This window comes from Nicotiana sylvestris, chromosome 2, assembly GCF_000393655.2.
Source record: "Nicotiana sylvestris chromosome 2, ASM39365v2, whole genome shotgun sequence".
Classification (NCBI taxonomy): Eukaryota; Viridiplantae; Streptophyta; class Magnoliopsida; order Solanales; family Solanaceae; genus Nicotiana; species Nicotiana sylvestris.
This window is the reverse complement of record NC_091058.1, coordinates 74096506-74120548: the sequence shown is the minus strand read 5'-3', so window position 1 is coordinate 74120548 and position 24043 is coordinate 74096506. Positions and strand designations below refer to the sequence as shown.

General features: G+C 36.3%; 4 protein-coding genes across 11 annotated transcripts; 1 reads left to right on the top strand and 3 right to left on the bottom strand.

Annotated features, from left to right (window-relative positions):
- Window positions 1-4240: 4240 nt before the first annotated feature.
- LOC104249074 (probable protein phosphatase 2C 60) lies at window positions 4241-7785 on the top strand. 3 transcript variants are annotated; one of them, XM_070167995.1, is made up of 6 exons: window positions 4242-4539; window positions 4891-5306; window positions 5413-5780; window positions 6238-6474; window positions 7183-7435; window positions 7602-7785. In XM_070167995.1, the coding sequence occupies exons 2-5, from the start codon at window positions 4988-4990 to the stop codon at window positions 7429-7431; spliced, it is 1173 nt and encodes a 390-aa protein (XP_070024096.1). In that variant the 5' UTR covers window positions 4242-4539; window positions 4891-4987; the 3' UTR covers window positions 7432-7435; window positions 7602-7785. The 3 variants fall into 3 exon arrangements, with proteins under 3 accessions (XP_009803756.1, XP_070024096.1, XP_009803763.1); XM_009805454.2 differs by lacking the exon at window positions 7602-7785 and having other exon boundaries at window positions 4241-4539; window positions 7183-7598; XM_009805461.2 differs by lacking the exons at window positions 4242-4539; window positions 7602-7785 and adding an exon at window positions 4551-4706 and having other exon boundaries at window positions 7183-7598.
- Window positions 7786-8812: 1027 nt separating this feature from the next.
- Window positions 8813-12293, bottom strand: LOC104249053 (receptor-like protein kinase HERK 1). Of its 6 annotated transcripts, none has more exons than XM_070167992.1 (8): window positions 12119-12293; window positions 11156-11852; window positions 10554-10757; window positions 10402-10470; window positions 10182-10250; window positions 10043-10105; window positions 9635-9957; window positions 8813-9518 (listed from the first exon to the last, which is right to left on the bottom strand). In XM_070167992.1, exons 2-8 carry the CDS (start codon window positions 11298-11300, stop codon window positions 9018-9020), a joined length of 1374 nt encoding a protein of 457 aa, XP_070024093.1. In that variant the 5' UTR covers window positions 11301-11852; window positions 12119-12293; the 3' UTR covers window positions 8813-9017. The 6 variants fall into 6 exon arrangements, with proteins under 6 accessions (XP_070024093.1, XP_009803732.1, XP_070024094.1 ...); XM_009805430.2 differs by having other exon boundaries at window positions 11801-11852; window positions 12119-12292; XM_070167993.1 differs by lacking the exon at window positions 12119-12293 and having other exon boundaries at window positions 11156-11496; window positions 11801-12065.
- A 92-nt stretch (window positions 12294-12385) lies between these two features.
- Window positions 12386-14180, bottom strand: LOC104249043 (15-cis-phytoene desaturase, chloroplastic/chromoplastic). The gene has a single exon (XM_009805416.2). It carries the CDS (start codon window positions 14128-14130, stop codon window positions 12661-12663), a length of 1470 nt encoding a protein of 489 aa, XP_009803718.1. The 5' UTR covers window positions 14131-14180; the 3' UTR covers window positions 12386-12660.
- A 1787-nt stretch (window positions 14181-15967) lies between these two features.
- On the bottom strand, window positions 15968-17981 carry LOC104249038 (NEP1-interacting protein-like 1). Its single transcript, XM_009805409.2, has 5 exons — window positions 17618-17981; window positions 17048-17226; window positions 16668-16751; window positions 16412-16579; window positions 15968-16314 (listed from the first exon to the last, which is right to left on the bottom strand). The coding sequence occupies exons 1-5, from the start codon at window positions 17787-17789 to the stop codon at window positions 16192-16194; spliced, it is 726 nt and encodes a 241-aa protein (XP_009803711.1). The 5' UTR covers window positions 17790-17981; the 3' UTR covers window positions 15968-16191.
- Window positions 17982-24043: the final 6062 nt, after the last annotated feature.

The window sequence follows — 24043 nt, the reverse complement described above, 5'->3', positions numbered from 1 at the left end:
GTCCGATAAACGGCCACCATAACTACGACATTGGCCTTGGCCATTTCAATCTCCAATTTAGCTACTGCAAGTTCTGTGGCCAGCTTCTCTCGATCGGAAATTCTTGAACTCAACGGAGACTGGAACTCCTCAATTTTCTTAGTTTGGACCAAGGCATTCTCTTTCAAGCTCCGAAGCTAGTTCTCGGTCGAGGCCAGTTGAGCCCAGGCAGTTTCCTTCTCCGAGGTCAAGCGGTCCATCTTCTCCTTTCATCCTTTGGCCTCAGCTTTCAGTGCATCTGTCTCCTCATGAAGCTGCTTTATCACGTCACATTTTTGATGGACCTGTGAGTTCAAATTGTTAGTTAAGACGCCTGAATCGCCATCACTAACTTCAAAAATTTTCCTTACCTGCTCCATCAGTTCGATGTACTCTTTCTGAGCCGTTTCTAGCTCAGCACGGAGACCTCTAGCCTCTTCTTCTCTTTGCTCGCTGAGGAGTTTGAAGGCTTCCTTTTCCTCAGCCAGCCCCTGGATTTCGGCCTCGTAACGGCTCAGTTCCTTCCGGAATCGAAGGAAAGCCTTATGATGAAGCACCGAAGCCTGCAAACATTGAAGGGAAAAGTTATACAGAGAAAAAGAAAACTTAAGTATAAGCATTGATATGAAAATCGGGGATTACCCGGTTTAGAGCCTGTTGGGCTTTGTTGAAAAGACAAGGTGCTCCCACCTCATCTATTTGGGCTCGGTCTTCTTCTGTGACCAGACTCCGGAGGTAGCTTGCCACCCCTATGGGGGCACCAAGAACATGAGCATTTTTCCGGGACCGTGATCACAATAGTTTGCTTGCACCCGGGATTGACATTGGGAGCCGGGAATCGATTGGTCAATTTGGAACTCGAGGAAGCCTCACCCGAGCTTTTTCTCGGAACCTCCAGGTCACTCAAATCGATGACGTCTTCTACCCTGGAAAATAAACCACGGAAGAGATCCTCCTCTCCGTGGGCTCCTTCCCCATGACAAGTTTCCATGGCTTATGCATCGCGTAACAAAGAATCGGAGACCGAAGGAAACAAGGGGGAGTCCCCAATCTCTATTGTCCCAAGTGGGTCTTTTGAGGCACTGCCTCTATCTTGAGGAGCCTCGAGCTCTATTTTTGCGTCGGCAACCATCGTCTCTTCAATGGCCTCTTTGCCCCGAGGCAAAACATCTTCGATTCCTTTCGGATCAGGGACTTGGGCCGAAGTCTACTTTTCAACTTTATCGGGCCTAGGCTGAGTAGTGTCGACTTCCACTAGTTCCGAAGCTTTTCAAGCCCCGGTACTAGCCCGTGCACGGGCTATCAGCCTGGAATCGTCTTCATTTCTTCTTCTTGTTCACCCTCTTCGGGCTCATCTCGTAGCCTAAGGACTAAGTCCATTATTAGAGGGATGACATTTCCGCTACGGGTTTGTCTCTTTTTGGGCTTTTGCTCGTCCAACTTTGTGAAGCTCGAAGCCTCTCTCATTTTTTCATTCTTTCTTTTATTTCAGAGCAGACGGTTGGGGAAGGTCTTCTTTATGACCATATGGGGGCCTCATCGGCGCGTACTTCCCAAGACTTGCGAAAGAAGGGTAAATGATATCAAAGAAGAAATTTGGGCAGTGGTTAGATTTATTGAGTTGTACGACAACTTACCGTGGTTTCGGGCCTCCCATCGGCCTCTCGCTAATTCGCGCTATGTGCACTCAGCGTGTGTCGATTTTAACACTAAGCTTCCCAGTTTTCGAGCTGGGGAATCGCACCCGGCATCCAGGCAACGACTGCATCAAATAAAGCACCAATAAGAAAGGATGAATGAATGTAATAAAGCAGAAGTTAAAAAGGGGAGTTGTACTTACGTCTCATATTCCATTTCTCCGGAAATGGCATATTTTCAACCGGGATTAGGTTCTAGGTCTTCACTCGGACAAATCGGCCCATCCATCCCCAGTACTTGTCCTTCTCTATGCTCGAGAAAGCTGCTTTGGAGGCCCAACGCTGAAGCTTTATTAGCCCCCCTCGGTAAAGTCGAGGGCTATATAATCATATGAGATGGTCGAGGGTGAAGGGAAGCCCGTTGACTTGGCTCACAAAATAGCGGAGCAGTATCACTATCCTCCAGAAGGAGGGGTGTATTTGGTCAAGGGTGACTTCATATTTCTTGCAGAAGTCCACGATGACCGGGTCCAAGGGACCCAATGTAAAAGGGTAAGTGTAAACACTTAGAAACCCTTTCACATAAGTAGTGATTGACTCCTCAGGCGAGGGCACTACCACGTGCTTGTTGACCCAGTTGCAGTCCTTTTTGACTTGGTCGAGAAGGTCGTCGGTGATCGTGCATATGTACCTCGGCATGGTCTAGCATCGGCCTAGAACCGAGGAGGTCTTTTGGACCTTAAAATCAGAGTCAATAACACACCCCCCGGGAACAAACTCTTCAGGGCGTGGCTCCGCCGCCGATTGTTTGTCATTCGGTTAAGACGAGGAAGCTTTTTCTTTCTGCGGAATATTTTTAAATGTTTTGTCATTTTTATGAACAAGGAAGAACGGGAATTAGGGTATTTGGTGCTTTAAAAGGGGGTTAGCAATAAATCCTGAAGACTTGTAGATGAAGAACTTGAAGGATGTAGAGATTTGAAGATTGGAGCAGAAAAGATTGAATGCAAAGTTTAAAAAGATAAAGAAAGATACATTTATAAGTTGAAGACGACGGTTCAATACTGGTGGTGGACGGCTGGCAACTAACACGCCTTAAATGCCTGGGGAACTTAAATTACGGGACGTTTCGGTCACCTCTGCCGCTTACGTCACGATACTTACGTCATAATAAACCGAGGGTAAATTCGAAGACTCAATTCGTTTCTTATCATTACACTTCAAGAAACGATGGGACTATCTGTATACGGTCAAAATCGGGCTTGCCTAATTTTGTATGACTAATCGAAGTCGGGATGAAAGATCAAGGCCCGATCCCAGTTATATCGGAACATGGTACGATAAGCTCGCGGATCAATGGCTGATGAAGATCGAGGCCAGCCGCGATCGAGACCAAAGCAAGAAAGAGACCGAACAAGATCGAAGGAGGCCTGCTACGTCGAACAGAACGCCGAGATATTCATGATCGGGCGAGGACCGTGGCAGAAATCTCAGAACAGATCAAATCAAGGGCGGTTATTTAGCCAATCATGGAATTTCCTTCTATAAATAGAATTATACCGTATATAGGATTCCTCTACTATATAAAGAGGGCCTTAACCATTTGTAAACATCTTACATTCACGCATATCAAAGCAATATATCATATTTTTCTCTCTTGCAAGCTCTGTTGTTCAGTTCATACTTTCACTAGCTTATTCAGTTGGTTCGAGGGCAATTAGCTCAAGGGTCATAATTGCTCATCACATTGGTTTGCTTTATTTTACTGTAATTTCTATCGTTAATTCTTATATTTATCGTTTTGTGCCAAATAAAATTACATATCCTTAAATCCACTTATAATTTAATTGTTATCCGATTTTAAGGGTAAACAAAAAGCATGGCCAAACATGACACCAAGCATAAATATGTTCTTTATTTCCTGTTAACGGTAAAAAAAAACTTAAATTTTTCTTTTTGTCCTATTATTAGTGAGAGAATTCTTTTTCCCCACGTATAGTTAACAAGGGAGTAAAGAAAAGTGTAATTAAACAGCAATAACTAGAAGCTTATTAAGTGTGTGATACTGTCGTTCAAGTTATGAGTGATACTGTCGTTCAAGTTATGACCTTTTGGTGACTATAATAACAAAATCATTGGAGAATTTTAATCCGTACAGCTTCTGTTATAGAGGAAAATTATTTGGTCCATTTATAGACTGATTTCAAGTATCTCGCATTTATATATGGTCTAAAAAAGGGGTGTGATATAGGCGGATGTACCGTAATGCAAATTTAAAGCCTTTCAAAGAAGAATAGATACCCAACATTGCTGGTTTCAGCCATCGATTTTGATGGTTTTTTCTTTTTAAAGGTTTTTTTGTCTGCTAAGAAACACAAGAGAGAGAAGACAATAAGTTTAGAAAAGAAAAAAAAACTCAAAATATGAAATATAAAAAAAGAAAGACTAAAAAGAATAAAGAAATAAAGACTTTCTCTTCAGTTGGTTCAATGACTTCAAAAAATAAAAAAAAATAAAAAAAAAATAAAAAAAAATCCCCTTCCTCTTTCTTCTTTTATCTACTTCATCTTTCGTCTTCCTTTCTCATTTCTCACCTTCCTTCTCTCTTACGTTCAACTGAAAAAATAGAGAGAGAGAGAGAGAGAGAGGATAACAAAAACTGAAAAGAAAACAAAAGACAGGAAAAAGACTTCATCTTTTTTCTGTTTAATATTCTTTAAACGTATATTTGCATAAGCTGCGATTAATTTTTTGATGGATCTGTAGATCTAACGCTTTCAGAACCACATGTATTGCTCTGTTTTATTCAGATCTCCATCATTTTCACTTGCCGCACTTCAGTAACAGACCAGAAAAGATACCATATTAAGGCCTAATCACAACTGTGAGTCTTCTTTTTTCTTTATTTAGGAGGCAAATTCTCTCAAAGCTGTGAACTTTGTATGGTGTTTTCCGTGGGTCCATACTTCTATTTGTTCATTTTGCACACGTGGTTTTGCTGGGTTTTGGGCTTTTACAACCTTAGTAATTGATCCCTTCCTTTTTTGGACGGTAATGTGTTAGTTTGACCCAGTTTTTTGCCTCAAGTTGTTTTCAAATCTTTGAGATTTCTAGTTTGCGGTTCCTGCTTATCTTATTGTTATTCCTGGTTTTGTGATAAAGCTATGATCTTCGGCTCTGTTCTGTGATAGGTGAAGTTTAATGCTTAAATTTCTTGTTTATTTGTTGTTTCCAGGATAAAGGGGGAGTAGTGGGGAAGGGGTTTTAGTTGGACAGGTTTTGCATCCGTTTGGATGTTGAGGAATTGGCGGTAAGCAAAGGTGAAATGAGGGATGTTATCAAAGTTGATAATTTTTTTGAGGGCATGTTGGCGGCCATCATCGGACAGTTATGTACACACTGGTCCAGATTCAGCTGGACGCCAAGATGGACTTCTTTGGTACAAAGACAGTGGACTGCACTTAGTTGGTGAATTCTCTATGGCAGTTGTTCAGGCCAACAATTTGCTGGAGGATCAAAGCCAGATTGAGTCGGGTTCTCTGAGCTTGCTCGATTCTGGCCCCTATGGAACGTTTGTCGGGGTATATGATGGTCATGGTGGGCCTGAAACATCACGTTATATCAATGATCACCTCTTTCAGCATCTCAAGAGTGAGCATATTTGACCAGGCTGCTTATCCGCCAAGTATTTATTTATTGGATAGTATTGTAGAATTAGTAGCTTGATCTTGATTACTCTGCAACTTATATATTGCAGGGTTTGCAGCTGAACAAAATTCCATGTCTGTTGACGTAATACGAAAAGCATTTCAAGCAACAGAGGAGGGATTCCTTTCTCTGGTTGTTAAGCAGTGGCCAACGAAACCTCAGATGGCTGCTGTCGGATCTTGCTGTCTGGTTGGAGTGATCTGCGATGGGACCCTTTATGTCGCGAACCTTGGTGATTCCCGGGCTGTTTTGGGGAGACTTGTCAAGGCTACAGGAGAAGTTCTAGCCCTCCAGCTTTCAGCTGAGCATAATGCAAGTTTTGAGTCCGTCAGACAGGAATTACATTCTATGCATCCCGATGACCCACAGATAGTGGTTTTGAAGCATAATGTATGGCGTGTAAAGGGTCTGATACAGGTATGTTTCTGGTGACAAGTGTGCTCTAGACTCTAGTTCGCTAGTGTGTGATCATCTTGCCTTTGAGTTAAATACAACAATCATTATTGCATCAGTATTTTATCCTCTTCCATTTGCAGGGTATCTATGAGTTTATCGCCTACTCTATACTGGCTTTTGTCTCAGGTTCTTACCCTTCGTGAATCTGAAGTGAATTAAAAGCCTGTCATTTTTCCCCAAGTTGTGGCTTTCTCTTTGATACTCCAAAATACCTTATCCTTCTCTTTTGGTTTGCTTAATGAGGGATGGATGAAGGGTTATACTACCAATTGTATTATCTAACTGCAAGGCTAGGTTTTTATCCCACATTATGTGCTTTACATGGATTCCTTTTTTTTGAATTAATTTGTTTCATTACCTTGCGGAACATGTTATTATTGTTTTGAGAATGTTTCAATCTATTGTATTAATCTGTCAGATTACGAGATCCATTGGCGATTTATATCTCAAAAATGCTGAGTACAATAAGGAGCCATTGTATGCAAAATTTCGTTTGCGAGAACCTTTCAAAAGGCCCTTATTGAGCGCGGATCCATCAATTTCAGTGCATGAACTTGAACCACATGATCAATTTCTCATACTTGCTTCTGATGGTCTTTGGGAACATCTTAGCAATCAAGAAGCAGTTGATATCGTCCAAAATAGCTCTCACAGCGTATGATCCTTCACTTGAAAGCATAAGATTTCTTATTCTTCTCTTAATTTATTTTTTTATACAGTCATGGATTGAAAGCTGGTCTGATTTCCTTAGGCGGTGCATGTCTATTTTAAGCATATTACAAACTGAAACGCATATCCTGATATTTCTCTCTTTGTAAATCATGTAATGCACTACTGCCCTCAAAGCTTTAATTGTAACCTACTCCATTTTTGGTGATACACAATTGCGTTGCATCTAAAAGATACATTGTCTTCACTAATCGTATCATGTACTCTCTTATATGTAGCACAAGCGCACCCATTTGCTAAAAGCATTAGTTTTTTTGTGGGTCTGTTTCTTCAGGTGACAAGTCTTATTCATGTTATAAAAACCTCTTGCACTCAAATTGAGGAATAAAAATCGGACCGTTGAAAAAGGCAATAAAAAATTGGTAGGAGCACAAATCCTTTAGCAAAAGCTATCAGATTAACAAATACTAAACATTTATTTTGTGAGTAACGAAATGCAAATAAGAACTTCAAATTTCATTGTTCCGATGCTTTAATAGTGGAAGTATAAATGTTTTATAGTTCCCTGCCAATTTCCCTTTTGTATTATGTACTTCTGTGTCTTACTGGCATGAATATGGTTGAGGATCGTCTGAATGTTGATGGATTTCTATGTTGAGCTTACTGAGAAAGTAATTACATTTTCTAAATTCAGGGAAGTGCTCGGCGGCTTGTAAAAGCTGCTTTGCAAGAAGCGGCAAAGAAAAGGGAGATGAGGTATTCTGACCTGAAGAAGATTGATCGTGGGGTGAGGAGACATTTTCATGATGATATCTCTGTCATAGTCGTGTTTCTAGATTCAAATCTTGTGAGTAGAGCCACATCACTTAGAGGGCCCTCTGTATCTCTGAGAGGAGGTGGTGTGAACCTCCTAGCAAGAAGTCTAGCTCCCACTCCCACATAACTTGGTACTGCTTGAACTTATCACTTTGTTGTATACTCTACTGTGTCCTTCTCGTGACAAGATCTTGTAGTAGATTAACGAGAAATAACAGAAGGTGCAGCACTAATTTATTCTTTTGATGTACAATGTAATGTTTTTGATGTTCAATGGTAACGTTTAACTTGGAACAGGTGTCTTCTTAACTTTATGAGCAGGCAAGAAGATTGAAGAATTTACAGTAGAGATTCTTTCTTGAGAATGTACTTTTCTGCTTATTTCATTTTCCTTTCTTACCACCCGTTTGATCCAAAGGTATCATCGCATACATGGTGTAAAGCTGAATCCCAACGAATAAATTTGTTCATTGTTACTTAACCCTATGTCGCTGTAGAACTGTAAGTAATGGAATTCTTGAGTATTTGCGCGTCATGATTAATCATTCAAAATTAGAAGACGTTTAGGACAGTGCATGAAATGAGCTATTGCAGCCAATAGCCTTTTATCTTGCAACCCACCATGTGTTGTTTTTTTCCTGGAAATGGATTCTTGACTGTTGATTGTGGACACTGTTTTCCAGTTTGGCGACACATTTCTACTGGAGACTCAATTAATTGTGTCTATCTCAGATTCTTGGCACTAGATTATCAACAGTCAAAGATTATTGACATTATTTGGCAGTATACCATTGTTCACTAGCTCCTTCCAGAAACAGCATAATGGACCATGTTCGTTATTGACATTATTGATTTGATTGACCAACAGTATATGTGGGGGAGCAGCTGAAAATTGATCATTTCTCCGTGTTTTTCATAAAAGTTCTCTCTGGACTTTCGGGTCGTTATTTAATGATTTGTTCAGCTTTTTCCCTTATCTGAATTCACTGGTTAATTCATCCATTATTTAATGCACTTGTTGTGCAATGTTTTTGGAGTTGCACCATTAAAATTTCATGATTTAAGTTGCTATTTGCTGATTAATACTAACTGGAATAATTGATGATTATCATGGAGATGGTGTGGTAAAACATCTCCCTTGTGATTGCCTTACTATGAACATATTGTTGGATAATTCTATTGCAGCAATCTTCTTCCTCCAAATAATTATGATATTCTACATTCAACCGAAATGCGAGGTTATAATTAAAAGGCTTCTGCCATGATTGCAGTATACAATCACGTTTCAATTCCAAGCAAGTTAAGAATATTTTAAAGATTATAAGATTCATGATAACTTGACAAGTTTTACTCTGACTAAGACCGCAATCCTTCTTTATTAGGGCTTGAAACCGACAATGTTAGCAAGGTCCCAAGTTACTTCACCTGGGCTTGGAAACCGATCATTTGAGCAAGATCACAAGTTACAATAGCTGATTGCAGTATAACGCGTAAATTCTTGCAAAATAGGATCAGGAAGATATGGAAATAAAACTCAAATATCAAAGTTTCTAACTACAGAATTGAGATTGTATGGATCCCTTCCTTTCTACTATTCCGCCAATTCAAAGAAGGTAAGCAAACTTTACTGTCAAATGGTGGTCATTTTTAGATTTCCATTCCTACACACAACCAAATCAACCTAAATATACTGTGTCTTACATTAAGCAAACTTTAACTGATATTGTATGTTAGCCTAAACTCTTCGTTTCCACTCGTGGTTGTTTCCTCGGAAGTTCCTGTCAGATCGTATGAGTCGTCTTCAATGCTTATACTATAGGCATCTAAGCACCTCAAATTTGCACTACCAAAGGATAGGCGATCTATGTCCAAGTGAAACCTCTGCAATCTAATGCCATCTATGCTAACTGAGCTTTGAGAATCATCAAGTTGTTTCGGTTGATGGTTTCTACGACCCATTGATCCGCTTGACAAGCTTGCTAATTGTAAGGAACCATTTGAAGGTTGTTTATATATGATAGTTTCTGCAGAAAAGAGGGCAGCCTCCAGTTCTTGCCATACTTGAGTCATTTTAGGCCTTTCTCTAGGGACTTTGACCACACATTTCAGACCAAGTTGTCCCATTTTCAACATCATTTCCATGTTGCAATGTTCCATCAAGAGATTAGCATCTATTATTTCATCAATGCTTCCTCGTTCCAAGCTAGGTCTTGCCTGCATAACAAACAAAGCAGAATTTTCATGAATCTACAACTTCATCATATGGAAATAGAATGTTTTGCATATTGCAGATATCAGGATGCTAAAATCAAGCCTGAAACTTTCATTACCCAATCAATAATGTGAAAATTAGGATGACCTCTGCTGTTCTCGACTACAGGTCTAGCAGCAACAAGCTGCAGTAATATAACACCATAGCTGTATACGTCGGTGAATGAAGTCAAATGGAGAGATGAACAGTAGGCAGGGTCAAGGTACCCTGGTGTCCCCTTTATCTGACTGCTAACATGTGACTGATCCCCACTAGGACCCGATTTCACAAGCCCAAAATCTGAGACCTTGGCCTCAAAGTTCTCTCCTACCAAGATGTTGCTCGGTTTTATGTCCCGATGAATTATACTTGGTTTGCTTCCTTCATGCAGATGAGCTATACCTGGGATAGCAAGTATTAACGTGTATCAAAAGTTTGTCCTCTCATCTTCTATTGATCTACCACATCATAGCTGTGAAAAATTTACCTTTAGCAGCTCCAATGGCTATCGTCACTCTATGCCTCCATGTTAAGCCCCTTCCTCCCCTCCCTACAACAAGCATTTCCAAAAAAGTTTAATTTCAGAAACTAAGCAGGATATCATGAGCCTAGAGTTTGGAACTTACCCATGATGTAGTCTAGCAGAGAACCATTTGGAACATACTCATACACCAGAATTTTTGCTCCCTTTGGCCCTGTCGATGCATAAAACAAGATGAGCCTTATAAGTTTGGCTTTATTTTATCATCACAGCTGCTTTTGTTTGAATATTGAAATTTCTTAGCGTCCTAGCATTAATCTTTGACTGGTGAGGAAATAATAAAATAATAAGTATCATGAATGTACCAGCTTCTTGGCAGAACCCCACCAAACTAACGAGGTTCCTGTGCTTCACTTTTGAGAGCAACCTGATCTCTGCATGCAGATGCAATCGTATTAATTACCACAATTTTCAATGCAGTGACGGCTTCTAAAGAGAAGAAGTTATTTCCAACTACCATTTTCAAACTCTTCAGTGCTGGTGTATGATTCAGTATGTGCCTTCTTTATAGCTAGTGATTCCTCCCCATCAAATGTTCCTTTATAGACATTTCCAAATGCACCAGAACCAACCAGACAATCTTCACTGAAATTATTAGTTGCCTTTTGTAATTGTTCCAACTGGTACCGCTTCAACATCATCTGTTCAGCTTTTAAAGTTCCTAATTACCCAGAAACTGTCAGTAAAGGAAGATCAAATCTACAGAAGCAGATATCAAAGATGAAATCATCAGATCAATCTAAATACAACCAGTTCCGAACAGACATTGAAGCTGATATATATGTCTCGGTTTACACCTATATAAATGAAAATAGATATCAATTATATTTATATTCCTTGATTAGTTTATCTTCAACAGAGTATCTGGCAATTGGAATGCTGAATTCTCAGCACATTGAAAACAATGCACTGTCAACAATTTGACAGTAACTTACTAGTAATTCGTTAAAGGACGGATCCCAGTGCGTAAATTCTGGATAAATACTTGGAGGATTAATTTTTCAATATCCCATGATGAAGAAAATAGGAACTTGTGGTATCAATGAATGATTCACTAACCTTTTTGGTTCTCTGGTAACCTAAAGCATGCATACAGCTTCCTCTTGAAGCAGAAAAAAATTGAGCAACCAAAAAGTACTATCAAAATTGCAGCTGATACTACAGCCCAAATGTGTTGCTGGCTTTGAAAGAAACCTTGATTCATTTTTCTTTTAGGTTATCCCACTTCTATTCTGCTAGCCTTTGCATGCCTTGTTTTTCTTTGCGTTCAACTGCTTTACTAACTGGGCAAAAGCAAGAATAGGTAGGCATGTAATACTTATTCAAAAGGATTAGTATCTCTGCCGGCTATCTATTCATTTGTTGTCTTCATGCCAATCCAGACTAGGTCAGTTATCCTTCTGTCCAAGCGGCACATATGGCCAAAAAGTACATGCAAACATGCATATGCGCATAGAAATGTAGAATTATTCATCTGAAAATGACTTCACAGTAAAAAACCAGAGAATAAAAGCCTTGTTTCATACTATATAAAGATATATGTATATATATAAAAACTTGGGAGAAGCTTCTAATTGCAATGAAATAATGCTCTCATGTTTCCATGATATTATATAATTGCTGGCAGCATCAGACACTGTATTTAGGAAAAACATCACTGTCTGGTTTATATTAGTAATAATTAGAAGGATTAAAGATACCTACAATGGTCCATCAACTGAAAGCAACCTCCATTATTGTATTAGCAAGACAGACGCTGTTTCATAATTAAATAGGGCAAATATTACTATAAAATTCATGGCAGAACTGTATGATTTAGTCGTGAACAAATTGTAAACATTAAGAAGTCAAGAACCAGGAGCATCAGACCCTTGTCCTTCCCTGATTCTTAAGAACAAAAAGATTGAATCTATGTTCAATTGGATAAGAATAACAACTGTCTTTTCTCTGTTGTGTGCAAGTTCTTTTACATAAAAATTGGCATCTAGCTAAAAACTTAACATTAAAAGAAGCTTCTCAAACCTTGAAAGTTTGAAAATTAATGCAGTATGAAGGAGTCAAATCTACAGGCGTGGAGGCTGCACTGTGCCTCCCCAAGCTTGTTTCTGCAGCCAAAAACATAAGCCAAACATCTAACATCTGAATAACAAAACAAAACAATCTTCCCCACATGGAGTTTTGCAAATTATGCTGTTATTCTCCTGTTTCAGAGCGTCAGTTCCAGATGACGTAAAACAACACCACAATAACAAAAATGCCTCAATTACAAGCAGGTGGGATTTGCCTATATGAATTCTCAACTGTCCACGTTGCTCCATTTATCACATAATGTAAAACAACATTGTTTAACAAATATACTTGCAATTATATATTAACAACAGAACAAATCAAACCAACTGTCTTCTTTTTCTTTATACAAATTAGCACACTTAAGGAAAAAAAGAAAAGGTCAAGTAATGCATCAAAATGAGCTATAAACGGTTATGAATCATATACAAATAAATCAAGAACACCAAAAAAATCTCTAGTTTACACAACTGAAGAAACTCAACACCAAAATTTAGCTATACTGTAACCAAGGCTCTATCTTGTAACAAAGCTTCTGCTGCTTTTTTGCCAGAAACCAAAGCTCCATCAAAAGTAGCACTAGTCACATAATCTCCACAAATATACAAGCCTGGTTTTATTTTCGGGTTCTTCGTCAAGTTGGTGGGTGGGCATTGGTTCGGTTGGGCAAACCCGATCCGGTACATTCTCAAGTAACTCCAAGACCCAACTACCGACTGCCCGAACCAGCCCGAAAGCTCCTTCACGACCTGATCCACCAAATCCTCATCCGCCACGTCACCATATAGCCCCACAAGCGACACAGAAACCAGTGCCTTTCCTGCCGGAGCATAAGAGGGAGCAACATTAGTGGCGAAGAACATGTTATTGATTATCCCTTTATCCGTCCCGTTAAGAAGCAGAACCGGGTCCCGAACCGGAACTTTGTCTTGGTCAGCTGAAAAATACAAACAAACGGTGCTCCGAACCGGTTGTCGAACCTCAGCTGTTTTTTCTCCAGCCATTTTCCCCGCCAATAACTTAACTGCCTCAGGCTCTTCAACTGCCACTATTATCCCAAATTCACTTTCCAAAATTTCTCCATTTAGTAATTTCACCCTTATTCTTGAGCTCGAATTCGATTCTGAATCAACGGAAACGACTGGTGAATTCAACAGTATCGAATTCGACGGCAATTTCGCCGCCAATTGTTCCGGAATCGCAGCAATGCCCTTCGCCGGAAGTGTGTTGTCACCTAGAGCTAGGCACTTGAAGATGAAATTGAACAGCCGCGACGTCGTTTCAAGCTCTCTATCGAAGAAAATCCCGCCAAAAAAAGGTCGAAAAAACCTATCTAATATTGCATCCGAAAAACCGATCTTTTTCAGTAAATCAATAGTAGTAACTTCTTCAGCATTCAATATCTCATCATCTCCTTGAGTCAAAACTTTTAATCTAGTCAATCCGATAAGTAATTTATCCACAACTGTACCGATTGGGTTAGTTAGAGATTGCAGAGAATCGGAGAAGTGACGGAGAGGGTCAGCAACGGTGTTGAAGCGACCACCGTAGTAAACCTGAGCCCCAGAGTAGAATTTTCTGAGGTCTAAGGCGTCATAGTCAAGGATTTTTCGAGCTTCAGGGTAACCAGTAATGAAAATCTGGAAACCACGATCGAGGATATAACCGTCGACTACGTCAGAGCGAACACGGCCGCCAACGGCGTCAGAAGCTTCGAGAAGTAGAAATGGGACATTATCGGCTTGAAGCCGAGTTGCAGCTGCTAAGCCAGCTAAGCCACCGCCAATAACAATGACTCCGGTTGTTTTAGGCTGAGGGGGTGAGGTTTGATTGGATAATGGCGAGTTCAGGGATATCTGTGAAGAAGCATTCGGCGGTTTAGGGAGTCGAAAGCGGTGGCGCGTGGAGATGAGAAGGTTTGAGGAGGGGAGAGAGTGAGTGGCGGGGAGACAGAGACACGGCGGCATTTAGGATAACGGAAACGTAAGGGACAGTTGCTATTTTGCTAATGTGGATTACGTTGGTTGTATTCTATCCATTTGGTGGGGCTGGATTCTCTGCTTCAAGGCATAGGCAGCTATCCAGTTCCTTTTTTTTTTTTTTTAGGAGAAAAAAAAGATTCTACGACAAATTCCATCAAGAAATATTGAAGAGAAGGATAAGGTGGATAGCAAGAATTGAATTTCTTTTATTTTTTTGGTTCCCCTAATATATTTTAGTCGTAAAATTGGTACACATTTTTAAAATCAGGAACTATGTTACATAGTTAACATATTCGAATTCATGTCGAAAAAAGAACATATTCGTTTTCTTGATACATCAATTCAAATTGTGATTAAACATTACTACCACCAAGTTATTTTACGACAACAAAGATGAAACGTGAACCACGCACAATATGCCTCGCAATAGGCATTTATTGACATTCATTTTGAAATTAAACGCAATATACTCATTTAGAAAGTACTCTTTAATCTTTTTGTTTTGTGGCAAGGTAATGAGAAGTAGCTTTCTTTGACCAACTGAATCTACAAGACTTTTATGAACACTATGCATTTTCTAATTCCTTCTCTCTATAACGTTCTTTATTGGGAAGCATTTAAATGGTTCAACATGTCCAAACTGATGACCCACCAAATATAAAATCAGTGGTTACTCAACAGAAATAAAGCATTTATAGGACAGATAGGCTCCATTTGTTGAAGTGTAAGGCGCTTTCATTTCAGATTTTTCTGTCTTTTAATTTTCCTGCACGCAAGAAATAAGTCTGTAGATGTAGTTTTGTCTTCTTGAATAAACAAGTAATTTCACTGCGAACCACTTGCTGCATAAATGTTAGCTCTCCACTATTCGTTATGCCATCTATAACACTGATTTGAATTTTTCAAACATCAATAAAGGCACCAGACCTGCATTCCCAACTTGGGCTATAAATGTTAAAAATTAAAACTCCCTAAATTATTTTTTTTGGGGGGGTGGGGGTTACTGTTACTCTGTTAGTTCATAAGACAACCAATAACCATTGGTATAACAACCATAATTTAATCAAGTAAATAGATCGAGGCAACCCACCGATGTATTTACAGGACCAAACAAGGACCTTGATCAAGTCAAGCACTAAAACAAAGAAAGGCCACGAAAGCACAAAAACAGGAAGAGTTTTCAGCCCTCTAATGTATAGCAGTTCCAAAAGTCAGCTGAAAAGGTACATAACTAACTTTTATAAAGTTGCAAAAGTCAAGGGAAAGTCTAACAATTGTTGATGAAATTCAACAATCATGGACCAAGCTCAATATCTTGCAATTGGCACAGCCAGCCCAAACAAATATCTCATATATCTACTGGCTACAGGCCTGCCAAGTTGAGACTTGAATAAAAATAATATTTTTGTACTGCAACTACCAAATTTAGGTATGACTTTATGCAGAGGTGTAATTAAAAAGATCAGCAGCAGAATGTTTGGTGCATGAACATTCCTGGAATGAAGATATTTTGGCCGACCAGTTAATTCTTTCCTCCTTAATTGAGAAAAATCACCCACTTATTAAACATATTCATTTCAATACTTCAACTAAAGTTTTTGTCTATACAGAGAAACACAAGCAGGTTACAATTTACAATAGGCATAGGATTCCACACAGAGATTAGACTAGTCAATTTTGGTCAGCCAAATACTGTTCTTGAGATTAAACTAGTCAATTTTGGTCAGCCAAATACTGTTCTTGAGATATGTCCTGTTAAGTAATCAGGATCAAGGTAGATCTTATCTTGCACAAGGCGATCGCAAAACAAGAGGCACGCCAATACAGAAGTACTACTTTGTGGAAGTAGAGTACACTATGATTGCTCAAAATTATTTACAGGATGGTAATCAACTACAAGGACCACGCTCAAAGGAGCACATACTCTAATTACATTATATTTCCAGGAAAATTGGTACAAGAGAGGCCAAAAGAAATAGAGAAATCCTACAAGAGAGTATGAAGTAAAAAAAAGCCATGTTATATAATTTACAAGAGTATGGTCACCTACAGGTCCCTTCTGCACAATGGACAAGATCCATGTCTCAACAGCCATGTATCAATGCAGGGTAGGTGAAACATATGATGACATTGTGGTAAACATCTAACAGTCTCTCCTAGTTGTAAGTCCTGGAAACAACGAAACAACAAACAGTGTTCAGAATCAATTAAGTAAATTCAATAACAGACAGAGGAAGAGCAAACAAAAGGTACAAGTGTGTTTTACCTGTAGACAGACTGAACAGGAGACTCTCTCTCCAGAACCATCCATATCATTATCATTTGCAATTATAATCTTAGGGATCTTTTCAACAGAATCTCCAGGTAAACCCTTTGCCCCGCCTGTATCGAAAATGTTAGGTATCTCTTCATATGCAGTTTCAACAGCTCCCATCTGTCCAACAAAAAGCCCGCGTCACAACTGAAGGTAAATCAAGTTTCAGGTAATATTCTATAGGTCAAGCAATGAGGCTGCAACATACCTGACTTTGCACTGCACTTAGCATAGCTGGACCAATCCGCTCACGAACTAGTCTACCGCTTAACAGGCTCGCTATTACATCAATCTGTATGATTCAACAGGTTTATCAGTTAATCATATGCCAATGGATCATAAAACAGAACCTACATTTCTCTCATTCTTTCTTGTATCTTTTTACTTTTTTTTTTTGGGGGTGGAGAGGGGGGACCGAACCTCGCAGTGTGGGTGAAACCACTATGGGGTGGGATACTGGGATACAGATTGGATCTTACCCTATTGGAAAGGAAAATGTTCTCACATAAAGTTATCCCTTTTATGAAGTTAAGTAATTTGTCAGCTAACTTTCAACATTATCAGTGAGAAAGAAGCAATAATGCTTACCAAGTAAAGAACACATCCAATTCCAGATTCATCGGACTGCCATAGCAATAGAGATGACTCAAAGACTTCAAGAGAGAAAACAGCACCAGAGATGGCACCAACTGCAGCACCTCTAACAAATCCACTTTCTGTCTCTTGGCCTATTAAAGCTCCAGTCATTGCTCCTAATAAGGTGCCCACTGCAAAGAACCAAATCCATTCCTTATTAGTTTCACAAAAGAAAATAACTTTTAGAAATTAAAGCAAGTGGTTCCTCTAAAGCATCCTAAACATTTGGAACACAATCACCAAATAAAAAAACCACACAGATATAATTGAGAGAAGGGAGCCAAATATCTCCATCGTATTTTGAATAGAATTGGCAAATACTGACTTAAAAGGCCAAAAAATGTCCATTTTCAGATTTTTTTATACCCTAATTTTAAGTCACGAGACAAAATTAACAAGGACACCAAATTGTAAGCCATCAAATGGGATGCACAATTTGGGGAAAATCATCTATAACCCACACAGCAGAAAGAGGAACATACACAATCAAATAAAATAAATAAGAATGAAACTAAAACTCACCTAGTGCGAAGAAGAAGGTGAAGATTGCAGAGAAAACATTGCCAACGATTGTAGAGACGGCAAGGCAGAAACAATCTTTTGCCCTATCAACCAAATCCACGATTGAAAAAGAAGAAAGAGAGGATGATAACGATGAAGGTAAAGCACGAGATGGGTATGCGTAAAACTCCATCTTTTTTGTTCGATTCAAGAAAACTCTTTGGGGGTTTGTGATACTGCTATATACACAGATATCAATATGTAGTCTTTTGAAAGTAGCGTTGTATATATATATATAAAGAAAAAAGGGGTATATATTATATATTATAAATAAAAAGAGAAGAAGTTAAGAGGAAGGTGTAATCTTAGTTGCTAAGCCAAAGGCGAAAAGAACCCACACAAACCTGCTCGCATTTATAGCTTCCTTTCTTTTTCTCTCTCTCTCTTTCTCACGCTGACATATATTTATATATAATGTAAATAATAAAAGGGAAAGTGAAAAATATATGATTGGGATATTTGGCTTCTTTTGCAAAACAATTCAAAGGCCACTAGCGAAAGTGAAGCTTCTTTTTTGACAAAAGAAAATTATTTTTTTGTCTTTGTTTGAGTTTGAGTGTTTATGTGATCCACGAATTGAAATCACAAGACAAAGTTTCAGGTCATCTCCGTGTTCTTCTTTGTAACAAGGAGAAATGGTCTGCGTTGGGATGTCATGTTGCGGAGGCTGCCTTGTATAGAATTCTCAATTCCTTTTTGATTTATTATAGCAACCTCTAGTCATATAAAATATTATGGATAATGATATGCGGAATTAGTAATCTAAAAATATTTATAATAACTAAAAAAATTATATTGATACTGTATAATGGTGGTTAAAAATAATAATTACTCATTCATATTATCCAATAAAAGATAGGTTGGATAATAAACTTTATAAAATGAATCAAATTCATACTATCCACTTAAAATAAATACTTAATGGATAATTAATCGGTTTGAATTTTATATTTGTAAAGATTCAAATTGGGGGTTCCTTAAATTTGCGAGACTATAAATTCTCCCAAAAGTGATCACATTCAAGAAGCAATGGACAATATATGTATTCATATTATGTAGAATGACACTGGGTAGCCACTCTAAAGGGAAGCTATTTAGGAATTAGCCAGTGTGACATGAATTTCAGCTTTTCAGTTCAATTTTTTAGGACAAAAATGTCCTAAGTTGTTTTGAAATTATGATTTTTAGTTTAAAATTTCAAAACAAAATAACTACTGGCTAATTTCTAAATTGCATATCTGAGAATGGCTACATGTGCATTTGCCCCTCATATTATCAACCGGCTAACCAATTTTCTATCCGTATTAAATAAGAACAAACGAGATATTTTATCTGTTTTTATATTATCCATTTTTTATCTGCCCATATCTGATCTGACACACTCGTTTCCACCCCTAGTTGTGTATTCTTTGCACTGATAGATTATGAGTATATTTCATATGATATTTTTAAAAGATAAACAATTACAATACCTGTGCGGTGAAACACCACGTCATAGAGGTTGCCTATCGTGACATGTAGGAAAAAAAACTTGTTGCGCTTTTTTATTAATACAATAATTCAAATTGAATGGCATATTCTACCAAAAAACAAAAACAAAAACAAAAAACTCTGAATAAGTAGTTTTTTTATCCAGTTCTCATTCCCTTTTTGGCTTTTGAATTTATTTATTTATTTTTATTTTTTTTATTTTTTTTTTGCAGATAAAAATTGGGAGTATTAAAGGAAGTGGTGGTTTGGTGAAGGGTGGATAGATCACAGTGTATTTTATAGAAGATTTACGCAGAGATATTTTTCGGGGAGGGACAAGGAGTGTGCACTCGGAACACAAGAAATAACTAGTAGGGGTGTCAATGGATATTCAAAAACCGACTAAACCGACTAAACCGACCGAATCGTACCGCACCGAACCGATTTTTAGGTTTCTTTTTAAGAAACCGTAGGTTTTATATAAATATATAACCGCACCGATAATTAGGGTAGGTTTTTATTTTATAAAAATAAACCAAAAAAATATCGAACCGTACCGAATAAATTTTACATGTAGAAAATATATTTATTTAGTAAGTTTAAAAATAATAATGCATTAAATTTTCTTTGAGCCTTGGAATTATGAAAACTATTACAAGCCAACAAGTAATTAAACTCAAAATACTAATTCCTAAAACCTATTATGCTACTTCTACTTAAACTAAGTTATTTCAAGTATCTTTATTAGCAAGACACAAAGTATTCTAGCGATTATGAGTAGCAAACTACAATGTATTAAATATGTTTCCTTTCATATAATTTAGATTTATCTTTTTGAATATTTAATCTTCTATAGACTTTATTCTTGAGTCCCAACTTGGTATATCTTTTAACTCGTGTGATTAATATTTTCTTTGCCTTTGTTTGATTTCTTTTACGCTGTTATAGAATAGTTGATGGATCTACACTCTAGCCATCTTTTTTTTTAATTCATCACCCTTTAAACAATTAAAATGTCTAGAGAGTTTTGTTAAGCCCTATAAAAGAACGTATGTTATTGCAATTCTACTTCTACTGGTGAATTTTACATGATATTAAAAAAAATATCGAAAATTAACCGAACCTTACCGGTACCGAAGAGAAACCGACATGATTGGGACGGTTTCGTAAAGTCTAATTTTGGTTATACATAATAGAATAACCGAAAATTTGGTATGGAACAAATTTTATAAAATAACCGGCCGAACCGAACTATTGACACCCCTAATAACTAGTCCAAAAATTTAATTTTGTATGACTAGTCCTTGTCTTAATTAATTATCATATTTGAACAGCTCAAGTATAATGACGCTCTTAAAAAAATTAAGTTGGTGAATTTGGATGATACTAGTTTTAGTGTACGTGCGTTGCACGTATGCATCACGTTAATCAATATAAAATATATATAAATTATTAAAAAATAGCAATGGAGGTAAAACTAAACGCAATATATGTTTAAATGATGAAAAATATATTACTACATTGATATAATATATAGCTGAATTCAACATTTTCCGAGTGAAGTTAGTGTAATTAGTTCTATGGTATTTATAGCTATAAATATTTTATTATATTAGATAAAAAATATTCTATGTTATTATATATCATCCAACATCTCTTTGTAAACTTTACGTTCATAATGTCATTATACAAAAAAATAGTTCTCCATTCAAAGTTAATCAAAATTATAGCCAAATGAACCTCTTCTTGTGTAAAAAAAAGTTACCTGAATTCTTATTGATTTAAGTCTAAATTTACTTCATTGTATGTTCATCCAATACCAAATAATAGTCAATACCATCCTAAACTCACTCCGGATGTACTCTGCTAATAACAATTTTGAATTTCAAGAGTTCACAATGTTGAGGTCAATTTTTCAAAATTATCAGAGGCTGAGGGGTGAGGAGATGACAAATTTATAGTTATTTCAAGAATTCCAAATACATTAGTTTAACTTATGTTTAAAATATTAACTATAGTTGCACATTCACATAGTATGGTGGTAGCTTAATTTATTTCTAAATTAACACCGTATTAGTTCAGACTTCTAGAAATTTAAAGTTAAGATTAAATCAAAACTCTTAAAAATTTAATAGGAAAAAGCGAACATACATTGCCGATGGATGTTCCATATTTTAGGCAATCAATTATTGGCAATTTGGAGAAAAACAAATACTATTATATACCTTAGAGGCTAAGAATTAAAAAAAACTTTAATGGTCACGTACTAAATCCCAAAAGGATATTTATAAAAACTGGTCAAATAAGGAAAAAAATAATAAAGTAAATTTTAATTGAATTTGAAAACCTAAATATTAGGATTTTCTTAAATAAATTTTTAGTTGATTTTGAAGTCCTAAATATTCGAAAAATAATTAAATGACTATTTTGTTTGGTGTGAAATTAATTTTTAAAGGATAAAAAAGGGGAACGATATTTCGATAGGGACTTTATAGTATAGATATAGATGAATTTAGGCTTGTATAATTTTTTATTCTTAAATATGATATTGAATAATTATTTTGGGTGCCTAATTGAACATGAATTAATTACTTTATATGATTAAATAAGAATACTTAAAATACATAATTAATTATTCTACATTGAAATAATTTTACTTAGAAGTTACTGTATTAAATAATTTTAATTTAATGTATGTGATTTTATGTCTCCATTTTTATATTTTTAATTAGTAATTAATTGAAGTCGCCATCGTTCTCATCTTGATTTTATACGTATTGCACAAAGGATGTATTGTCTATTAGTACAATTTACATAAGGTAAAATATTTATTGATTTTAAATTCCTAAATATTAGTACTTCCTACCTATTTTAATAGGGAAAGATTTAATATCAAAATTTTTAGTTGATTTCAAAATCCTAAACAGTTGGAAACTAACCAAAGTTACAAATTTGTCCATTGTAAAAGTTATTTTTTAAGGGTAAAAGATGAACGATATTTACTATTTTCTGGCTGTGCAATATAATAGAAATAAATTATATATATTTTATCTAAGAGAAATAATTTGGTACATGTTTTTTTTTCTTTTTCCTATTCACACCCTCGTCCTCCCTTTCTTTTAGCCAAACGTATATTAAAAAAGACTCCTAAGTAAAAGGATTGAATGTAATGGATTACAGTCAAATCTCTCTATAACAGCCTCATTTGTTCTGAATTTTTTTGGATGATATAGTGAAGTGCCGTTATAGAGGACATATATTATAACATAATATAATATTCGGTTCCAAGAATAACTCAGCTTTAATAGTAAATGACTATTATATAAGGATGATGTTAGAGAGAGGTCTGACGGTATAGCCTAAAATATATATGAATACTTAACGAAACTTTTGCCTAATATATTTATAGAAAATTTAATTGGTTAATGTTTAAAAAAAGACTCCTATTGCTAAAAGGATTCCAAAGTGCTCATACTTTTCCTAATATAACTTCAGGAATTGAAAGTGTTCCATCAGAGGTTTTTACATGCAGACGAAGCGTACAAAACATTGTGTTTTTCCGAAGCTATTTTTTTTTTTTTTTTACATATATGTTATATTATATAGCTCAAATAAGGAAAGATTTGGTACACAATCTTTAATTGATTTTGGAGTCCTAAATATTAGGGAATGAATTAAAACTATTTTTAAATATTAAAAAAATAATTAAATTACTATTTTGTCCAGTGTAAAATTAAATTTTTAAGGGTAAAAAAGGCGAACGACATTTCGCTAAGGATCTTCGTGCTTTTAATATAGTATAGATAATTATTAATATACTATAAAAGATAAGTCTAACCCTAATAGAACTTTTGATATTTCGCTTTTCAGCCTGTTTAGCTTTTGTGTCAAAAGAAAGAAAAGGGTAAATCGGAATCTTCTAAATAAGGATAAGTGTTTAGGAAAATGAATTACAGACACTTTCCGGTATTTAAGTTTCAGAAAGATTGAAGACATTATAACTTTTGGGGAAAGAGTATTAGTACCAATAGTAGGAATATTTTTTAAATATTATTTAGTTAGGTTAACTTATGCAATCTCTTGTATTTTTATATCTACTTGAACCTATCTCTATAAATAATAATCACGTGCATACATCATAGTTAGACATGGTAAGGTCGGAGATAATGGTTCAAAATAACACTTCACAATTTAAATAGAAGAAAGTCATCCTATAAAGATTTCATATATGTTATATTTAACTCACTACTAAAAATTAAAATAAATTAAAATTAATATTTAAAAACTGACTGATGTCGATCGATAATTTTATTTTTTGAAAACCGATCGATATCGGTAGATTATTTTTGCACGAAAATGTGACTAAAGAGTATAAATAAATTTTAAAAAATTAAATCAAAAATCACCAATGATCTAGCGGTAGAATAGTATCCTGCCACAGTACAGATCTCGATTCGATTTTCAAATGATTTATGTTTTCATTATATACTTTTAAAAAATGACCGACTCCGATCGGTTTAAACTGACCGAAGTTGGTCAATTTTTTTGATCGATTTTTTTTGGTCGGTTGTGGAATTTAATTGACATAACGAAATCGATTTCTACAGACCGCACAATTATTGGCCGCCACGAAGCAGTGAATTTTAATTTCGATAGATTTTTACCAATTACCGTCCAACATCAATCGGTTTTTGCCCTTTTTTTAATAGTGTAATTCTCTTACATGAAAATTAAATATTTCCTGGGAGATTAAACATATCTATAAAATTTATTATGAGCTGCAAAATCAATTGCCCCGTAAGGTAATAAGGAGGCAAACATATATATAAAATACATTTATCGACATCAAACTAAATATTTTCCGTATATTTAATTACATGTTGACTAGTGGGAGGGTTCGGAATGGGAGAAACTTGC